Source organism: Phyllostomus discolor, chromosome 12, assembly GCF_004126475.2.
Source record: "Phyllostomus discolor isolate MPI-MPIP mPhyDis1 chromosome 12, mPhyDis1.pri.v3, whole genome shotgun sequence".
Taxonomy (NCBI): domain Eukaryota; kingdom Metazoa; phylum Chordata; class Mammalia; order Chiroptera; family Phyllostomidae; genus Phyllostomus; species Phyllostomus discolor.
In genome coordinates this window covers 16,765,886-16,785,894 of record NC_040914.2, presented here as the reverse complement: position 1 = coordinate 16,785,894, position 20,009 = coordinate 16,765,886, and the positions used below count along the sequence as shown (strand labels likewise).

The 20,009-nt window shown below is 53.0% G+C and overlaps 2 protein-coding genes across 7 annotated transcripts; one reads left to right on the top strand and one right to left on the bottom strand.

Moving 5' to 3' along the window:
• The first annotated feature begins 260 nt into the window (after positions 1-260).
• Positions 261-17,590, top strand: ERCC1 (ERCC excision repair 1, endonuclease non-catalytic subunit). Of its 6 annotated transcripts, none has more exons than XM_036013084.1 (10): positions 261-268; positions 2,900-3,011; positions 3,974-4,186; positions 7,790-7,893; positions 9,024-9,123; positions 9,381-9,457; positions 15,564-15,663; positions 16,888-16,959; positions 17,160-17,228; positions 17,487-17,590. In XM_036013084.1, exons 2-10 carry the CDS (start codon positions 2,919-2,921, stop codon positions 17,538-17,540), a joined length of 882 nt encoding a protein of 293 aa, XP_035868977.1. In that variant the 5' UTR covers positions 261-268; positions 2,900-2,918; the 3' UTR covers positions 17,541-17,590. The 6 variants fall into 6 exon arrangements, with proteins under 6 accessions (XP_035868977.1, XP_028385850.1, XP_028385849.1 ...); XM_028530049.2 differs by lacking the exon at positions 261-268 and adding an exon at positions 2,280-2,397; XM_028530048.2 differs by lacking the exon at positions 261-268 and adding an exon at positions 2,312-2,453.
• On the bottom strand, positions 17,433-19,901 carry POLR1G (RNA polymerase I subunit G). The gene is made up of 3 exons (XM_028530015.2): positions 19,768-19,901; positions 19,258-19,399; positions 17,433-19,080 (listed from the first exon to the last, which is right to left on the bottom strand). The coding sequence occupies exons 1-3, from the start codon at positions 19,787-19,789 to the stop codon at positions 17,706-17,708; spliced, it is 1,539 nt and encodes a 512-aa protein (XP_028385816.1). The 5' UTR covers positions 19,790-19,901; the 3' UTR covers positions 17,433-17,705.
• Positions 19,902-20,009: the final 108 nt, after the last annotated feature.

Here is a 20,009-nt window from a genome sequence, read left to right as displayed (position 1 = left end):
TTAGAGCATCCTCCTGATCAGTCAAGGTTTCGGGTTTGATCCCCGGGTCAGAGCACAGACAAGAATCAGCCAATGAGTGCACACATAAGTGGAACAACAGATCAATGCTTCTCTCTCTCCTCCATCCTCCTTTCCTTCTTCTCTCTCCTTCTCTAAAATCAATACATTAAAAAAATTAAAAGACACTCAGAGAGTTGCTACACACAATGGTCTGTGAGAGAAGAGAATGTACTCTAGCATGAAGTCAACTGAATTCAGAGGGAAGGAGGTTATAAAAAGTAACAGAATCATTATGGGTTTTGAATCGTGTCCCCTGGCAGAGATATACTGAACTTCTAACTTCACAATGTGACTTTATTTGGATATAAGTTCTTTTCAGAGGTAATCAAGTTAAAAAAAGGTCATTAGGACAGGTCCTCATCCAATCTGACTGAGTATGCTTATAAACCAGGGATATTTGGATGCAGAGACAGACACACAGATGAGGTGAAGAGACACAGGGAGAAGATGGCCATCTACATGCCGAGGAACACCTAAGGCTACCAGAAGCTGGGAGAGAGGCCTAGAACAGAGCCTTCTGAGGGAACATGGCCCTGCCAACACCTTGATGTTGGATTTCTAGCCTCCAGAACTGTGAGACAATAGATTTCTGTTGTTTAAACCACCCAGTTTTTGGTACTTTGTTACAGCAGTCCTAGGAAACTAGCACAAGAAATGTATTCATGAATCAATAAGTAAAAGTTAATTAGAAAAAATCTTTTACAGTAGGTTCCTAACAAAAGCTGGAGTCGGTGGAGAGATAGATACAACCTGTTCATGGATATGAAAAAGCTGTCAATTTTCTTGCAATGAGTCCATCATTTCAGTGCAATTCCACTCTTGATCCCAATAGGGTTTTTCACAGATCTAAAAAACCAACGGAGAAAGCCCAGCCAGCACAGGAAATGCACAAGAAGGGTAAAGACAGATTTGAAACTGAACAGAGGGAGAGCTTGCCTGATATAATAGCAAAACATATTAAGATAAAATAATGAAGCAATACAGCCTGAAGGCAAGAAACAAATATAGAAATCAATGAAACACAACAGAAACAACAGAAATATACCTGTATATTTACATGGAAACTTGGTACAAGGAACAGGTGGAATGTTAAAACTGGGGAAAGGGCTGACTTAAAATAAACGGCATTAGGACAATTCGCTACATGCATTATAAATTCTGCCTTCACACATTTTCCAATGTCTCACATGTGTTAAAGACAAAATCAAAACTAGGAAAGTCTCAAAAGAAATGATATATTTATGACCTTGGAGTATGGCAGGCCTCTTAAACAACACACCAAAAGCAAAAGTCAGGATAGAATACATCGATAAATAGATGTGAATAAACATTAAGCATTTCACTGTGACAAAATAAATAAAGTTAAAACACAAAGTACAAAGTCTAAGGAAATATTTGGAAGCTATGTAACTGACTAAGAGAATCGGAAACCGTAAAGTACTCTTACAAATTAATAGTAATAAAAAAAGGCATGCCATTTTAAAAAATGGGCAAAGGATATGAGCAAGCAACTCACAACAGACAAACTATATAAGACCAATAAACCCACAAAAACATGTTCTCTCTCCTTAGTAATCAGAGTTGCAAGTTAGAACAGCGTGATACTATCCTTTCAGGAAATGACTAATACCAACTCATCAACCAGGTCTCTGCTCAGATGTCCTTTCCTCCAGAAAGCCTTTTCTGACCCTCCGGCTGGCTTAGGTTTCTCCTCCCCCACACACACCCACACACACCCTGCCACGGCCCGCTGAAGTCTTCTATCCCAGCCCTGCCCACTCCGGGTCGTCCCTGGAACCCGGTCTGTTTTTCCCACTGGGCTGCGAGCTCCAGGGGGGTGGCTCGGGGCTACTGTTAGTCACCTGTGTGTCACTAGCGCTGCCGGGCTCAGGGCCTGGAACAGAGCGGGCGCTTGGGGGAATACGTGTGGAATAAAAGAATAAGTGGGGAAACTGAGACCAAGTCAGTGGCAGAGTTGGGATTCAAACCCAAGGTTGTGCAGAGAGAAGGGACCTAGTTTGATCGGCCACCACCTCTTCTTCACTGACCCCTGTCGGGGGTCCAAGCGCACAGTAGGCACTCAGGGCTTTGAAATTGAACTGCTAGGCAACCAGAGACGCTAAGGAGCAAAGAACAGCAGCTCTCTCCACCCACATCTCCCCGGTCCTCCCCGACCATAGAGAGCTGAGCGGGGCCGGCTCTCTGGGGGACGGTGAGGGCGGGCTGGCGGGCTAGAGAGGCCGGAAGTGCAGCGAGCCTGGGGCCGTGCGGCAGTGCCGGCGGGCGGTAGCTTTGATTTCCCTCTGGGTCTTTACCCTGCCTCTCGGAGGCCGGGAGGTGAGTCCTCCCGGCAGGCCGACTGCGGGGGGCCAGAGCAAGGAGGGCCGCGGCGGGTGAGTAGGAGGAGTGGAGGGGTGGAGACGTGGAGACCACTGGTGGCGATTGGCAGCTGTGGAAGCCAATCAATAGTTGGGTGTCAGAGATGGACCTGAGGGAGCGAGGGGCGGGCATACAGGTGCGATATCTGGGGCGGGACGGACGGACGAAAGGTGGGGACAGTGGCCGAGCCGGTACCAGGAAGGCGGGAAACAGCGAGGGCGGGATGAATAGGACGTACGGGCCTTGTGGGGCGGGCTGGCCGCAGGTGGAGGCTCCCTCCGGGCAGGGCTTTGTAGAACCTGGGGCGCTGGGTATTTGCAGCTTGATGCTGTGGAGACCTGGGACATTTTGGGGGTGGGGGGGAGGAGCCGGAGAGAATGGCTGTGACGGGCGATTCCTTCTGGGGATGGCAAAGCAGACGCTGATGTCTCACTCACTCCCGCCGCCACATCACTTACAGGCCCCAGGAGAACCTTGGAATGGACGAAGAGGGAGCCCGGCAGCCCGCTGGGCCACCCGCAAGGAAGAAATTCCTCATACCGCTGGACGGGGATGAGGTCCCTCCTGCTGGGGTAGGACAGGGAGATGGGGGACCGCCGGGAGGCCGGGGCGGGGGGTCGTGGAGGAAGGGGGACGGGAAGGGCGGGTGGGGCTACAGAGCGGGTTAGGAGATATTGGAGCCTGGGTCACCTTCGTTTTCTGTGAGTCTCAGGTTCTCTATCTGCGAAATGCCACGGGGGTTCTGAGAGGGCCAACGCACGGGCCGCAAACTGGCAAAGAGCGAGTGGCCCAAGGATGTGTTTATGTGGCCGGCACCCTGCAAGGCATGAATTTCTGTTGACATTTAAGAATTGGAAGGTTTTGCATAAAAACAACAACTGGTAAATCAAAGAAAGGATCTGGCAACGTATAGATCTCCGTCCCACAGGAAAACAGTTGGTGGGCTGCTTGTGTGCTGCAAGGAAGAGAAAGTGGGCCAAGGATACAGGGTGTGATGGGGGAGAGGTGCAGCCCCAGGTAGGACAGTCCGGGGCTGCCTCTCTGAGGAGGTGATGTCTTGGCAAAGAGGTGAAGAAATGATACAGTGAGCTATGGGACATCTGTGGGGAGAGGGCACAGCCAGTGCAAAGGTCCTGAGGTCAGAGAGAACCTGACAAGTTTCAGGGCAGCCAGAAGGCCAAGGGGACTGGAGCAGAGAAAGCAAGGGGGAAGAGGTGGGGGGGTGCTGTTAAAATGGGGATCATGCCCTGGCCCTGAGGCAAGGGGCAGGGACAGATCTAGAGTCTTATGGGCTATGGTGGCCGCTATGGCTTTTGTTCTGAGGCAGGCTCTGAGCAGCTGAGGGACTTGATAGACAGTGTGTGGAACGGACTGAGAAGGGTTGCAGTGAGGGTTAGGCAGGGAGCTGGTGAGGAGGTGATGACAGTGATCTGAGAGAGAAAAGATGGTGCCTGGGACCAGGGGACAGGCTGGAGGGTGGGGAGAAGTAGGTAGAATCAGATTTTGATCCCACCCCCTCCTTTCTCCCCCACAGCTCAAGCCCTTATTCAAATCCACACAGAGCTGTCCCACCACGGAGACAGCCCAGGCAGCCCCTCAGACCTACGCTGAGTACGCCATCTCGGGACCTGCAGGGGGAGCTGCAGCCACACACCCGACGGGGCCAGAGCCCCAGGCAGGGGAGGCCCTCGGCCAGGCTCCCAAACCAGGGACAAAATCCAACAGCATCATTGTGAGCCCCCGGCAGGTGAGGAGGGGGAGAGAGAAGTGCGGTTTTGAAGATTTGGTGCGGAAAAGAAACAGTAATAGGGATGGCTTTCTGGTGGGCAGTGGGAGGAGGACTGAGTTCCAGCCATTGTACTCTCAGCAGCGCCCTGTGTTCATTCATTCATGCATTCGTTCATTCATGCATGCGTTCATTCATGCATGCGTTCATTCATGCATCCAACTACTGTGTGTGGGTTGTGGCCGCCCCACATGTCCCATGCTGCTGTAACAAAACTACCACAGACTTGGTGGTTTAACCAACAGACATTTATTTCTCACAGTTTTGGAGGCTGGGAAGTTCAAGATGAAGGCACTGGCAGAATTGGTGTCTGGTGAAGGAAAGGGTGAGGTAGCTCTGGAGTCTTCTTATAGGGCACTAATCCCCTTCCTGAGGGCTCCATCTACCTGACCTAATCCCTTCCCCCCACCTCCCATCCCATTGGGGGTTAGGGTTTCAGTGTTGGTGGGACACATTCAGGCCACAACACACCCACTGTTCTTGTGGGTGTGTCACTGTGTTAGTGCAGCTGTGTTTCCTGTCCCCATTTTGTTCCTTCATTCAAAACCTGCTTACTGAACACAGGCCCGAGTTTAAATCCTGAGCTGCTACACAGTAGCTGTGTGATCTCGGGCAAGTGACTTAATCCATCTGTACCTTTAAAATGGGGATTCATGTCCTGGCTGCTGTGGCTCAGTGGATTGAGTGCCAGCCTGCAAACCAAAGGGTCGCTGGTTTCATTCCCATCGGGGCACATGCCTGGGTTGTGGGCCAGTCCCCAGTAGGGGGCACATGAGGAGCAGCCACACATTGATGTTTCTCTCCCTCTTTCTCCCTCCTTTCTCCTCCCTCTAAGGGTAGATAAATAGAATCTTTTAAATAAATAAATAAATAAATAAATAAATAAATAAAATGGGGGTTTAGCCCTGATCAGCATGGTTCAGCTGGTTGGGCATCATTCTGCAAAGCAAAAGGTCACCAGTTCAATTCCCGGTCAGGGTACACACCTGGGTTGTGGGCCAGGTCCCCCATTCAGGTGTGTGGGGGAGGCAACCGATTAATGTGTCTCTCCCACATCAGTGTTCCTCTCCCTCTCTGTTTCTCTCCCTTTCCCTCTCTGTAAGAATAAATAAATGAAATCTTTTTTAAAAAATGGGGGCTCATCTACTTATAGTCCACAAGTATGTTCAGAGGTTGCCAGGAGCTGTTTTAGGCCCTGGGGATGGAGTGAGGGAAAAGAAATAGACAAAGTCCCTACAACTGATGGAGCTGGCGTTAGGGTTATACGGAGACAAGAATGGGACCTGAGAGTGTGAGAAGGTGCTCAGTATCATCAGCCATCAGGGAGGTGCAGACCAGAACCGCAGTGAGATCCACTCCCGCCAGCAGGGTGGCTGGAAGAAGAGGACACGGTAAGAAGGGCTGTGAGGCCGTGGAGGAAGTAGAACCCTCAGAAACTGCTGGGAGGAATGCAGACTGGTACAGCCACCTTGGAAACCGGTCTGGCAGTTTCTTGAACATTTAATTACAGAGTGAGCATCTGACCTGGCAAGTCCATTCGTAGGTATGTATCCAAGACAAATGAAAATACACATCCACGCAAAATCTGGTACACAGGTGTTCAGGGCAGTGTTACTCACACTGGCGGAACAGGGCAAGCGGCCCAGACATCCATCAGCTGATGGCTGGTCTTTCTTCACTTAGCTTATTGAAGGCTCGTCAGTATGCTGTGGCCCGTGTCAGGGCCTCCTTCCTTTTTCAGTGCCAAGTAATATTCTGCGAATTTGCCACATCCTGTTCATCCATTCACCCACTGGTGGGCAGTCCCTTCAGCCCTTTGCCATTTTGGTCACTGTGAGAATGCTGCTGTGAACACTTGTGTACGTGTTGTTGTGTAGCTGTGTGTTTTCAGTTCTCTCGAGAATTCATTGAGGAGTGGATTTGCAGGGTCACATGACCAGTGTATGTTTCACTGTTTCAGGAAATCCCAAACTATCTTCCAAAATGCTGCCTCATTTTACAGTCCCAGCAGCAGTGTGTGAAGGTTCCAGTTTCACCATATTCTCCCTTCCTGTCGTTGTCTGTCCTTTTGCTTCTGGTCATATCCTTTAAGAATTAAACTGGGAGTCCTGGCTGGTGTGGCTCAGTGGCTGGGCACCGGACTGCAAACCGAAAGTTCGCCAGTTGGATTCCGGGTCAGGGCACAGGCCTGGGTTGCAGGCCAGGTCCCCACTTGGGGGCGTGCGAGAGGCAGCTGACTGAGGCTTCTCTCCTTTCTCCTTTCCTTCCCCCATCCCTTCCCCGCTGTCTAAAAACAATAAATAAAATCTAATTAGAAAAAATAAAACAGAACCCCGCCCCTCCCTTGCACAAAGCCTTCCCGTGGCTTCCAGCTGCTGTGGGTCAGGTGGCCCAGGCCTGTGGGACTCGGAACCCCCGCAGCCCCTCCCCTCCCTGCCTGGCTGCTCCGGTCAGTCCACACCCACCATGAGAGGGGGTCCCACCCTCTTTTTAGAGCCAAATCCCATTTTTTAAAATGATTTTATTTATTTATTTTTAGACAGAGGGGAAGGGAGGGAGAAAGAGGGAGAGAAACATCAATGTGTGGCTGCCTCCTGTGCACCCCCTGCTGGGGACCTGGACCACAACCCAGGCATGTGCCCTGACTGGGAATCGAACTGGTGACCCTTTGGTTTGCAGGCCGGCGCTCAGTCCACTGAGCCACACCAGCCAGGGCAAACCCAAATCCCTTCTCACTTAGCAATTACACGTTCATCCCTGAGATTATTTTGTTTAATATCTGTGTCCCTTATGAGAGCAGGACACACTGAGACACACAGCTGGCACTCACTAAATCCTTACTGGATGGATTGGAGCTTGACTTGCTCAGGGAATTTTAGTCTCGGCTACAGGGTGCGTTCAGGGTAGAGTATGAGAGGAGCTTGCTGAGCAGACGCCAGCTATGGGGGCCTGACCTGTGGAGCCATGTGAGGCTTCCTGCTGAAGGCACTGGGGAGCCACAGCAGGGTTTAGAGAGGGGATGGGTAGCTTTGTGCTTTAGGAAGATAAGATGCTTCTGGCCACTTTTGGAGGATGACCAGTTAGGGACACCACTGGGGCAGGAGATCAGGGGGTGGCGGCGCTGGCAGTGGAGGAGGAGACGTTTGTGGGGGGTGCTCACCTGGAGGAGGTCAGGGGAGTGTCCACGAGTAAGCCTGGGCCTCTGGGTGGTTGGCTGAGAAATAGGTGTGGGGTTGGGTGCCGAGGGCAGTTTGGACACAGTGAGGCGGACATCCGGGGGGAAGTACCTGGTGGACCAGATGACACCAGGCTGGGCTGGAAGACAGAGCTGGGCTGGAGACAGACCCAGGGACCCTTTAGTTCAGGCCCGGGGCTGGGGGAGAGGGACCCGTGTCAGAGCTGGAGAGCCCAGAACATTGTAGGCTCAGAGGAGGAGTCGGGAGAGGAGGAGAGTGAGGCCGAGGGCCAGGGGAGGGTGGAGAGGTGTCGCAGAGGTGGGGGCGGGGACCTGGGGGTGGTGGTCCCAGGGTCATCCCCCTTGATGACTTTGGCTCTTCCTCCCAGAGGGGCAACCCCGTGCTGAAGTTTGTGCACAACGTGCCCTGGGAATTCGGCGACGTGGTTCCCGACTACGTGCTGGGTCAGAGCACCTGTGCCCTCTTCCTCAGGTGAGCTGTGGGCAGCAGCCGCACCTCCAGGAGGGCCTGTGGGGTGTGCTCTGGTGTTTGGGGCTGTTCCACGGGAGACCTCTGGGCCTTGTGGTGACCCTGTGTGGCAGGCACAGCGCTGGGCCGGGAGGTGCCCCAAGGGACAAGAGCCGTGGCTCCAGACTCCTGTCTCTGAGCAAGCTGGGGCCAGCTCTCATGTCCCAGGTGAGTGACTCCAGCCTCTGGGACCGCACTTAACGAGGGCCAGGGTTTCTCTAACCTCCGCCCCCAGTAAGCCCAGGGGCCCCTCTCCAGACAGCAGGGGGCGTGAAATTTCTAAGCTCCTGTCCTGCCTCTGGGTAGGAGAGCTGGGGGCTCCTGGGCAGAGATGTCTCCTCATTCCTGGGTGGAGAACCTCCCCCCCAGCCCCCCGCTCCCACTGTCCCCTGACGTTAAAGCTGACAGTCCTGGGGTGGGCCCTGCTTCCTAAGACCAGCTGCACAGTGTCCCCAGTCACACTTTTAAAAAAATTTTATTGATTTTATTCTTTTGGAGAGAGAGGGGAAGGGAGGGAGAAAGAGAAGGAGAGAAACATCAATGTGTGGTTGCCTCTCACGTACCCCTTACCTGGGACCTGGCCTGCAACCCAGGCATGTGCCCAGACTGGGAATGGAACCAGCAACCCTTTGGTTCACAGCCCACGCTCAAGCCACTGAGCCACACCAACCAGGGCTAATTTATTGATCTGAGAGAGACTGATTTGTTGTTTCATTTATTTGTGCATTCATTGGTTGCTTCTTGTATGTGCCCTGACTGGGGATCAAACCCACAACCTTGGCATATGGGGATGGCTCTCTAACCAACTGAGCTCCCTGGCCAGGGCCCGGGCACACTCTTCCTTAGGGCACCGGTCTCCCCTTTGCTGTCTGAAGCCCAGGTCTTCTTCCTTCCTCAGCGCACCGCCAGGGGCTGCCCTTGCTGCCAGGCCCCTCTGTGCCCCTTCCCCAAAGCGTGAGGTCACTTCCCTCCCTGAGCCTCAGCTCCCAGCATGGTTGTCCCAGCTCCTGCACTTTAGTCAGAGTGAAGAGGGGCTCCCGGGACCTCAGGGGGCACACGAGCTCTTCCGATCCCTTCCTCTCCCCTGCCCTCAGCCTCCGCTACCACAACCTCCACCCAGACTACATCCACCAGCGGCTGCAGAGCCTGGGGAAGAACTTCGCCCTGCGGGTCCTGCTCGTCCAGGTGGACGTGGTGAGCAGGGGCCCCTCCCCCGCCCCAGCCCAGGTCACTCTGGGTCGTCCATGTCTGGGGATGGGTGTGTCCCCTCTGCAGACTGTGAGCCCTGGGAGGACTGAACCAGGGCTGTCGCAGTCACTGCCGGGCCAGGCGCCCAGTGGGAGCCAAGGGAGTGCCCGGGGAGGCTCCTGGACGCCGGAACCCCTGTGTTTTCACACTGGAATTCCTTGCTTCTTCGCAGACCTCTCACTCCGATTTTCTTCTTCACCCAGAAAGACCCCCAGCAGGCGCTGAAGGAGCTGGCTAAGATGTGCGTCCTGGCGGACTGCACACTGGTCCTGGCCTGGAGGTGAGCTCGAGGGTCCGGTGCAGGTCCCGTGCTATCCTGGGTCGTTCCCTGGTCCCCGACCTTCTCGGCCCTGCCTTGCTCCTCCCTGCCTGCTCCTCCCGGCACTCTCTGTGGGCCTGGCCCAGGCGCTGCCGCTCTCTGGCCTCAGTTTCTTCACCTGTAAAATAGGGTCCTGATCTCTCTCTCGTAGGGGTGCAGGCACAAAGGCAGGTAGCGTAGATCAGACCCGTGGGACCATACTAGTCACTTGCGAGTGAGACCTGAAATCTGGCTGAGTAATTCATTCCACGTCCAGGCTTCTGGAGACCATTGACACTAGTTCTCCAGCTGGAAAAAAAGAGTCCCTTTCTCACACTCTAAAAATATCAGTCCTGGCAAACGATTTTTTTAAAATGACGAGAAAAATGTTACAAGAAATCTTGGGGTAGGAAAAGTCTTCCACAGCAAGACACAAACCCCAAAATCCGTAAAGGAAAAGGTCAGCTGGTTTGAAAAAACTAGCGTTTGAAACTTCCAGAAGTTAAGAGACACTGTAGATAAAGTTGAAATGCTAATGATAAACAGAAAAAAGCCTCGCTATGTATATAACAGGTTTAAGATCCCTAATGTATATGTAGACATGCAATTTATGTTTATGTGATAAAGTATATTTAAGTGTTTACACTCACATGAACATATTTAAGTGTTCATTATACACACACACACACACACACACACACTCCTACAGGGTCTGGAAGAAGTGGCACCATTGAGTGGTGTTGGTGGTGCACGTGAGTATCTCACTCGAATGGACAGCAATTTGAATGTCACCTAAAATGTCATACGGTGTGCTAGAGTGTGACATCGTTATGTCACGGAATTGCATGCTTATGATTTTGTAATAAAAGATTTTTATGCAATAAAAAAGGAGGGTTATTTGTGCCGGACCCTGTATCTAAAAATCCTTCTAGTCAGTAAGAACAAAGTGGCCCATTTTTTAAAGACTCTAATAATATAGGTGGCCAAACACACACAGAAAAATGCTTCAGCCATATAGATTATCAGTAAACAAGTACATTTTGAAACACGAGGAGCCCTTTTTCACCCATCGATTTGGTGGAAGCATCAAGGTGGAGAGTATGGAACGGGCACCCGGCAGGGGACGTGATGGCTGTTAGACCAGGGAGGTGGTAACGAGGAGGGGGGGCAAAGGCATGGTGACAGAAGGAGACTTGACTTTGGGTGGCGAGCACACAATACAATATACAGATGATGCATTATAGAATTGGACACTTCAAACCTGTGTAACTTTATTAACCAATGTCACCCCTGTAAATTTAATAATAATTAAAAACCCAGAAACTAGAAAGTCCTACACTTGGAATTTCTCCTTTCTGATGACCCCTGCTTGTGCATGCATATGAACAATGAGACAGGCTGTAACATGCAGTTCAGAATTTGGAAGCGATATAAAAATGGTGTATAGCCCTGGCTGGTGTGGCTCAGCAGATTGAGTGCCGGCCTGAAAACCAAAGGGTCACAGGTTCGATTCTCAGTCGGGGCACATGCCTGGGTTGTGGGCTGGGTCCCCATTTGGGGGCGCTCAAGAGGCAACCACACATTGATGTCTCTCTCCCTCTCTTCCCATCTCTCTAAAGATAAATAAAATCTTGTAAAAAAAGATTAAAAACGTTGTATATATGTATATAGCATATAAGGGGTGGGCAAAAGTGGATGTACAGTTGTGCGTATAGAAGAAGACATACAGGTTACAATTATTACAGTAGCTTTACTAACTCAAAAGAATGTCACGGGCACAGTGCACTAAGGTATAGTCTCGGAAGTGCTGGACTTGCTGGCCTTCATTATTTACTCATTCTTATTGTCTGTGTGCTATACTCAAGCACACTTTCGAGTACTCACAACTGTAAACTTTTGCCAACCTCTGCATATACACTGTGTGTGTGTATACATATATATACACACATATATATATATATAAAAAATCAACAATATATACAGTGAAGTCTCCTTTCTCCCTCCTCCTCCACCCCACAGATAATCACTGTCATTGGTTTCTTGGTTTCCTTCTACTGTTCTATAAGATGCAAGCAGCATGTGTGAAACATCTTCATTTTCTTTTCTTTTCTTTTTTTTAAAGATTTTATTTATTTATTTTTAGAGAGAGGGAAAGGGAGGGAGAAAGAGGAGAGAAACATCAATGTGTGGTTGCCTCTCATGTGGCCCCTACTGGGGACCTGGCCTGCAACCCAGGCAGGTGCCCTGACTGGGAACTGAACTGGCGACCCTTTGGTTTGCAGCCCTCGCTCAATCCACTGAGCCACACCAGAGAGGGCCATTTTCTTTTCTTAGAAGTAAATATACTATGTACAGATGTACAGATGCTCTTCGGCTTACGATGGGGTTATACAACCCAATAAACCCACCGTAAGTTGAAAATGCATTTAATAGCCCTGACCAGTGTGACTTAGTGGGTTGGGTGTTGTCCCGCAAAGCAACAGGTCGCTGGATTCTCGGTCAGGGCACACGCCTGGGTTGCAGGTTCCGTCCCCAGTCAGGCACCTGCGAGAGGTGACAGATCAATGTTTCTCGCATTGATGTCTCGCTCCCTCTCTTCCCCTCTCTCTAAAAATAAATAAATAAAATCTTTTTAAAAATGCATTTAATACACCTAGCCTGCAGACCATCATAGCTGAGCCTGGCTAGTTTCTGCTGAGGGCGCACCACTACCTGCAGCACTGTAAGGTCGTCTGTCAGCGCCGTCTGCCTCTGCTCTGCACCGCCCCCGGCGGCGTCACTATCTGGAGGTCTTGGCCGTGTCAACGCAGAGAGCAAGCCTCATTCTTTTTTGTTTGTCTTGTTCTATCTTCACCCGAAGACATTTTTTTCATTGCTTTTAGAGAGAGAGCGAGAGAAGCATTGATGTGTGAGAGAAACATCGATTAGTGGCTTCTCTTAACTGCCCTGACCCAGAATCAAATCCCCAACCTGCTGGTCTGCAGGACGACACTCCAAGCAACTGAGCCACACCAGCCAGGGAGCCTCCTCCTTTTTCTTTTTAACGGCTGTGTAGTATTCCAACTCAGTGTCCACATTTCTAAGCTAATTATAGACCTAATTATGTAAGAGAAATTTTAAGTTTATAGAAAAAGTGATCAGAAAGTGCAGGCTCCCACATACCCCTTCTCCCCTACATACAATTTCTCCTGTTGTTGACATCTTGCATTAATTAGTGTGATTAGTGTGGTACATTCGTTAGTTGTGTTGTACATTCTGTGAGTCCTGACACAGGCGTGACGGGTCTGCCATCCCTGAATGCTACAGAACATTTCGCTGTCCTAAAAACCTCCTGCGCTCTGCCTATCCTTCCCCCCTCCCTCCCCCCTCCCTCCCGCCCTGGCCACCACTGATCTCCTTACTGCCTCCGAAGTTTTGCCTTTTCCAGTGTCCTACTGGAATCCTACAGTATGTAGCTGGAATATCAATAGAAAAAAAACACGGTTCTCGAGTGTAGGGAAAAACCCAGCTCTGCCCCACTGCGGGTTTTAATCCCGTTACTGCTCACAACTCACCCACTTCGGGCCGCTGAATGCGTGGGGGTTTCCGCTCACCAGGCCCGTGTCTGCGCCACCAGCTGGGTGCCCTTCGGCTCAATTCTGACACTGAGTCCGGTTCCACAGGTCAGGGGCCCAGGGCCACAAGATTTCCCCAACACACACACTGCAGATGCCTGTTGGAACCACCTGTGCTTTGGACCAACTGGCTAGAGATGGGAGGTTGGCGCAGCCCCCTCCTCGGGTTTGACTAATCTGCTGGAGTGGCTCACAGAACATGGGAATGCTGACTTCTGTTTACCAGCTTATTAAAGGGTATGGTGAAGGAGAGAGATGACCAGCCAGATGGAGAGAGACATCAGGGCAGGTCTGGAAGGGTCCCAAGTGTAGGAGTGTGTGTCCCCACAGAGAGGGCTGAGTCAGCCCCCCTCTGTGGATATGGTGGCCAGCCCGGCCGCTGTCTGAACTAATGCACTGTCGGGGTATCCTAGAGGCTCCCTCGCGCAGGCACAGTCGATTATTAACTCCGTTTGCTGACCTTCTGCCCTCTCTGGAGGGTGGGGGTGGGGCTGAAACTTCCAAGCTTCTAATCGTGGCTTGGACTTTGTGGGGACCAGCCCCCATCCAGGGCTCACTGAGAGTCACCTCATTAGAACAAGAGATGCTCCCAGTGCTCCGCTCCAACCACTCCAGAATGCACAAGGGCCTCAGGGACCCCGTGCCAGGAATCGGGGGCGGGACTGGCGGAGGTTTTCTGTTATCTCACAGTGGCCGGGTCAGATCGGCACCTTCCACCTAGCAGTATGCTTTTAGGGTTCCTGCATGTCTTTTTGTGACTGGGTAACTCATTTTCTTTTTAATCCTCACCTCGAAGATGTGTTTATTGATTTTAGAGAGAGGAAGGGAGAGAGAAATGTTGATGTGAGAGGAACATCCGCTGGCTGCCATCTGTCGATGCACCCCCAACCTAGGCATGCATGCCCTGACCGGGAATTGAACCCACAGCCTTTTTGGTGCACTGGATGATGCTCCAACCAAACCACCTGGCAAGGGTGTGGTAACTGTTTTGGGGGGTTTTTTTGGTCCTCACTCCAGCACACACTTATTGATTTTTTCCTAAAGATAAGAGGTGGGAGTGAGAGGGAGAGAAACACTGATCAGTTGCCTTTCAGTTTACGGGACAACGCTCCAACCGAGCCCCACCAGCCAGGGCTGGGTGACTTGTTTCTAATCAGTGAGTAACATCCCATGGCCCAGATTCACGTTTTTATTTTTGTTTTTTTTTAACATGAACGTGTGAGAGATCCATCAATCTGCTCCCTCTTACATGCCCCAAACTGGGAACCTGGCCCACAGCCCAGGCATGCGCCCTGACTGGGACTCAAACCAACAACCTTTTGGTTTGCAGGCTGACAATCCACTGAGCTACACCAGCCAGGGCAGGAGTAGGTTTATTAGGCCAAAGGGTGTTTGTAATTCTGTGCCCTCTCTCCGGGTGTGTACCTCTATACTGCTTGAGTATTTGGGAAAATGTATTTATGTATTAGCTGTATATTAAAACAAAAGCAAGTATAAAAATTACTCTACTTTTGGGAAGTAGCCAAGGGTCGTGTTAAGAGCCTGGCTGGGTGAGACAGACTGACTGAGGGAGCTGTCTGTCCTTGCCAGCTGTTTCTCGGTTTTTTTGTTTGTTAAAGATTTTATTTATTTATGAGAAGGGAAGGGGGGAGAAATTGCCTCTCCTATACCCCCAGCTGGGGACCTGGCCTGCATCTCAGGTATGGGCCCTGACCAGGAATCAAACCGGTAATTCCTGGCTTTGAAGTCTGGCGCCCAATCCACTGAACCAGGTGAGCCAGGGCCATTTCTAGTGCCTCTGAAACAGTTAATTACATGTCAAACAAAGCACCCACTGTGAAAACTAATGGTGATTGTTAAGTCATGTCTGTTGCTATAAAAGATTCAGCTGTCAGCACCTGGGGCTTTCCTTGCGAAGGTGGGCTTTATGTAAACGCTTTCAGAAGCTGCCTTCCTTGGTGGTGGGAAGCTGGATGCCCAGGAGGCTCTTCCTGCGGCTGGGAAAACAGGCAGCAGTTCAGGTCTCCCTCTCTCTGAGCCCCGTGCACAGGCTGCCGGCGCTGACCTCCCTTCCAGAATAGCCAGTAGTTCTTAGGCTTCAAAGTGCCAGGAGCTTACAGTGTTGACTCATTTACCAGTATTTGTCACAGTTCTGCCATCCGCCCCACTTTACAGGTGAGAAACTGAAGCCCAGAGAGATTAAAATCATTGGCCCAGGGTCACTCAGGTGAGAAGCAGGCCCTGAACCCAACTGGCCAGGGTCCCAAGCTCTGGCCTTTAGCCAGAAAAGATGGGTGAAGATACACCCAGCAGGGTTTGCTACCCCAGGGGCATTTAGAGGAAGCCACGAATGTTCAGTTTTCTACATATTAGACTTTGGAATTTTTAGCGTCAGCAATTACTACTACCCTAAAGAATGCATCTACAGCATGACCCCTCCTTGCCTTGGCTGACCCAATGTCCTCGAACCGTAGCCCCGAGGAGGCTGGACGATACCTGGAGACCTACAAGGCCTATGAGCAGAAGCCGGCGGACCTCCTGATGGAGAAGCTGGACCAGGACTTCATCTCCCGGGTGAGGGCACGTCCCCACCCTGCCTGGGCCTCCCCCCAGCTTCTTCCTGGGTGTTTGAGGTCCAGTTCTGATCTCAAGTCAGGCCTCTCCTCCCCACACCCACTTTCAGCTTCCAGCCTCCCCTCTTGTACAGCAGCCAAAGGGATCTTCCTAAGCACAAACCTGACCCCGCTCCGAAGCCTCCCGTGGCTCCCCACTGCCCTCAGGGAAAGCCTGGCCCCACCATGCTCTGCCAGGCACTGCCAGCCTGGCCGACAGCCCTGTCCACCCCCAGCCCTCCTCCCAGGCCCAGCTCCCTTCTCTAAGTGTGTGTCTGTGCTGTTCCCTCTGCTGTCTGCCTGATCCCGTCTTTCTTTTTTTAAAGATTTTATTTATTTTTAGAGAGAGGGGAGGGAGAGAAAGAGGAATTGAAACATCGATGTGCAAGAAACACATCAATCAGTAGCCCCTCACACACCCCGAACCAGGAAACCCTGGCCGGAAACCCAGGCCTGTGCCCTGACCAGGAGTCGAACCAGCAGCCGTTCACTTTGCAGGATGACACCCTACCCACCAAGCCACACCAGTCAGGGCTACCACGTCCCCTTATACACACCTGAGCTCTGATGCTCCCTCCTCCAGGAAGCCCTCCCTGATCCCCAGGCCAGGCTAAGTGCCCCCACCAGACTTCCCCATCCCTACCCACCTGGGTCACCGCTGTCTGGAACTATTTGGGAGCCTCAGAAGGGCAGAGCTGGGGCTGTCTTGGTCCCTGCTATGTCCCCAAGCACTGTAGCACTTGGGGAATATTTGCTGAGTGAATTGTTGAATCCAGGCTCCAATACCGGAGTAATGGTGGGTGCCTGCAGCTGCCCCTGAGGTGGATACTAAGAGCACCCCCGTGTGCCAGGAAATGGCCCGGACAGGTCAGTTCCTGTGCCCAGCATGGCACAGGGAGTAGGCAGTGGAGTCTGGGTTTGAACACAGCTCCGACTTCAGAGCCTATGGTCTCCCCCCGGGCTGAGCCAGCTCAGGACAAGTGGCATCCATCCTCTCACCACGTGACCAGCCCTCTCAGCTACTTGGGGGTCAGTCTGAGATGATCTTTTCATCAGTCCAAAAAGGCACTTACGGAGCACCTCCTGCATGCAAGGCAGCCTGGGGACACAGCTGTGACTCAGCGCCACCCCCAGGGGCTCGGTCATGCTCTCCTCCTGATACACCACTGCCTCTTCCCCCTTCCAGGTGACTGACTGTCTGACGACCGTGAAGTCAGTCAACAAAACGGACAGTCAGACCCTCCTGACTACTTTCGGGGTAAGGAAGGGTTCCCATGTCATTTCTACCCTGATGCCTTTTCCAGGAAGCCCCCCGACCCTTTCTTTCCCTTCCGCACTCCACTCCCGCCCCCCCACCCCCGCCCTGCCGACTTCACCTCCTATCTGGAGTGTGTCAGGCCCCACATGCGCCCGGGCTGGTGCTCATCTCCCCTGACCTTTGGCTCCTACCTTTCTCAGTCTCTGGAACAGCTCATAGCTGCATCGCGGGAAGATCTGGCGTTGTGTCCAGGCCTGGGGCCTCAGAAGGTAAGAGCTCTGGGAGTGAGTTTAGGGGTCAGGGGCAGGAGGGGGCCCCCAAATCCCAAAGTTCTGAGGTTTCAGAAGTCCCGTAGTGCCTGCCCTACAGATGGAGGAAACCAAGGCTCAGAGGGGCTGTGGGGTGGGGTGGGGGGCAGCCCGACCTCACACGGCCAGGCTGGGAGGAAAAGAACCAAAGCCCACTCGGGATGTACCAAACAGATGCTTATTGAATGACCGGTTCCATCCCTTCTGTCCCCCGCCCAGGCCCGCAGGCTGTTCGATGTCCTACACGAGCCCTTCTTGAAAGTACCCCGATGACCTCCACTGCCAAGGAGGCCCCATGTGTCACAATAAAGTGTTTCCCCGGTTGGGGCTCCTGCTGCTGTGCTGGTACAACCCCTGGGCGGCGTTCTCTGCTCTGTCTTCTGATGCCCAGCGGCCACCTCAGCCTTTCTCTGCAGTAGTCAGCTTCCCCGGAGGAGACTACGCAGGATCCTGCTGCGGCTTCTTCTTCCGCTTCTTCTCCCGTCCTGGGGGAGCCACCTCCCCAGACTCCAGGTTCAGTGGTGGCTCTGGACTCTCCTCCTGGGATGCTATGGCTGGCACCCCGCTTTCTGGGTGCCGCTTCTTCCGCTTCTTGGTGGATGCTGGATCCGCCCTGACCTCAGGCTCCATCACCTCGCCCCATGGGTCACCCGTCTCAGGCCCTGGTTCTGTCGCTCTGTGCTCTCTTTCTTTCTTCTTCTTGGTGGATGCTAGCGCTGCCTGAGGCTCAAGGTCACTTGGCAGCTCGGGCTCCACCACCTGTGTCTTTGGTTCCATCACTACGTTTTGCCACTTTTCTTTCTTCCTCCTCTTTTGGGTGGGTGCCAGAGCTGCCTCGGCCTGTGGCTCAACCTCATGTGCCAGTTCAGGCTCCATCACCTCCCCTGGAACCCCCAGAAGCCTCACATCTGGCTCGAGAGTCCCCGGCTCCATCAGCGCTTTGCACTCCTTTCCTTTTTTCTTCTTTCTTTTTGGGGATGGCAGTGGAATGGCTTCCTCCTGAGGCTCCTCCTTCACCTGGAGCTGAGACTCAGCTCCCATCCCCTCCGCTGGCTCCATCCCTTCTGTCTCCGTCTGTCTCTTCCTCTTCTTGGTGGGAGATAGGACTGCCTGTTGCAGAGGCTCAGTTTTAACTGTGAGTTCCAGCTCCACAGTCTTCTCTTCCTCTGGCTCCAGCATCACTGTTTCCGTCTCTTTAGGCTTCTTCTTCTTCTTCTTGCTGGCAGATGGGAATAGCATGCCCAGGGGTTCCAGCATCTCAGCCGTGGGCTCTGTTGCCACCGGCATCATCACCTCCAGTTCATTCGGCTGCTGCTGCTGCTTTTTCTTCTTCCCCTTCTTCCCCACATCCATTTCCAAGGACCCCCAGGCTGTGTCCACCTCCAGGGTCCCATGCCCATTCACTGCCTCCTGGGGAGAGGAGGCCTCAGGCACGTGCTTCTTCTTTTTCCTCCTCCCTGAAGCCAGAGACCTCAATGCCAAGGCTGACACAGGCCCTGTGACTGGCGGGCTGCCTCCAAAGGCACAGAACCGAGGCCTCAGGCCAGGGGGGATCTGTGGTGGAGGGCTTGTGGGAATGGGGTGCAGTGGAGTTCCTGATAAGGATGGGTGGGAACCCTCTAAGATCCTTAGGTGGCCCCTGGGGGTGGGGGCGCAGGTGAGCCTGCCTCCTGCCTCCGCTGAGGGGGCCAGCAGGGTTGCTTCTCCAGCTTGGGGGCCGCTGGTGCTGAGGACCCGGTAGCGGTGCCGCTTCCCTGCCACCTTGCCTTTCACAACCTGGGAGCCAGAGAGAGGCACCAGCCGCCCATTGAGGCTGCAAGGAGAAAGGGGAAAGGCAGAAGCTTGGTCAGATTCTGTTGGTGGCACAGGCGAAAGGAGCTGAGAAACAGCTTCTCTACATTCCTTAGGATAAGCCCCTCTACATTTCCCCCAAGTTCAGCTACTGGAGTGGGGAGTGTTCCGGGGAGGTGGCATGGGACCGACCACTCACCAGTCCGGGGTGAAGTCTACAGGGGCCTGGATCAGCCACAGTTCCGTATCTGGGCCCGTCAGCGTCTCCAAGGAGAAACGAGTGGACTCTGAGGCCGGGGGCGTCGCAGTAAAGTTGGGGGGACAAGAGAACCGAGCAATACCTGTAAAAAGGGAAACGGGGGTATACTGACACGCTTCCTGGCAGTCCGATCCTGGGCGCCTATTGGTCCATTGGGCCCAACCCCTTGGGCGCCTCACCTGGTCTTCCCCCTCCGACGGTCTGTTCCCCGGAGACGACCTCCCCCGCACCCATCTCCACTGATCCAACCCCTGGGGGAGCCTTCTCTCCACTGGCAGTCCCCCCAAGATACCCTCTCTCCGCCCGAACTCCCTCCAGTTTCCTCCTCCCACAGGGCATGATTTTCACAGGTCCTGTTTCCGGAAATGCCCCCTTTTCCGTCTGGCCTTCCCTTTCTCCTCCTGCCACCTAGCCCTCTGCACCCCGTCGGCCCTCTCTGAAGCAACTCACCGCCGGACAGGGCCCCTGCCATGCCGGTACCCACGACTCGCACAACACACTCAGCCAGAGCAGCTCTGAGCCCGCCGCTGCCGACCACGTGGAACCGAAGGGGTGGTGACTCGCCCGGGAGCGCCGACGGAGCCCGCGAGCGCGGGGGGAGTCGCTCGCAGCTCGTGCACTCTGAGAGCAGAACCAGGGGAAATTTTCCTTTGTGCGGAGCAGACAACCGAGGAAGACGTCTTTTCCTGTAA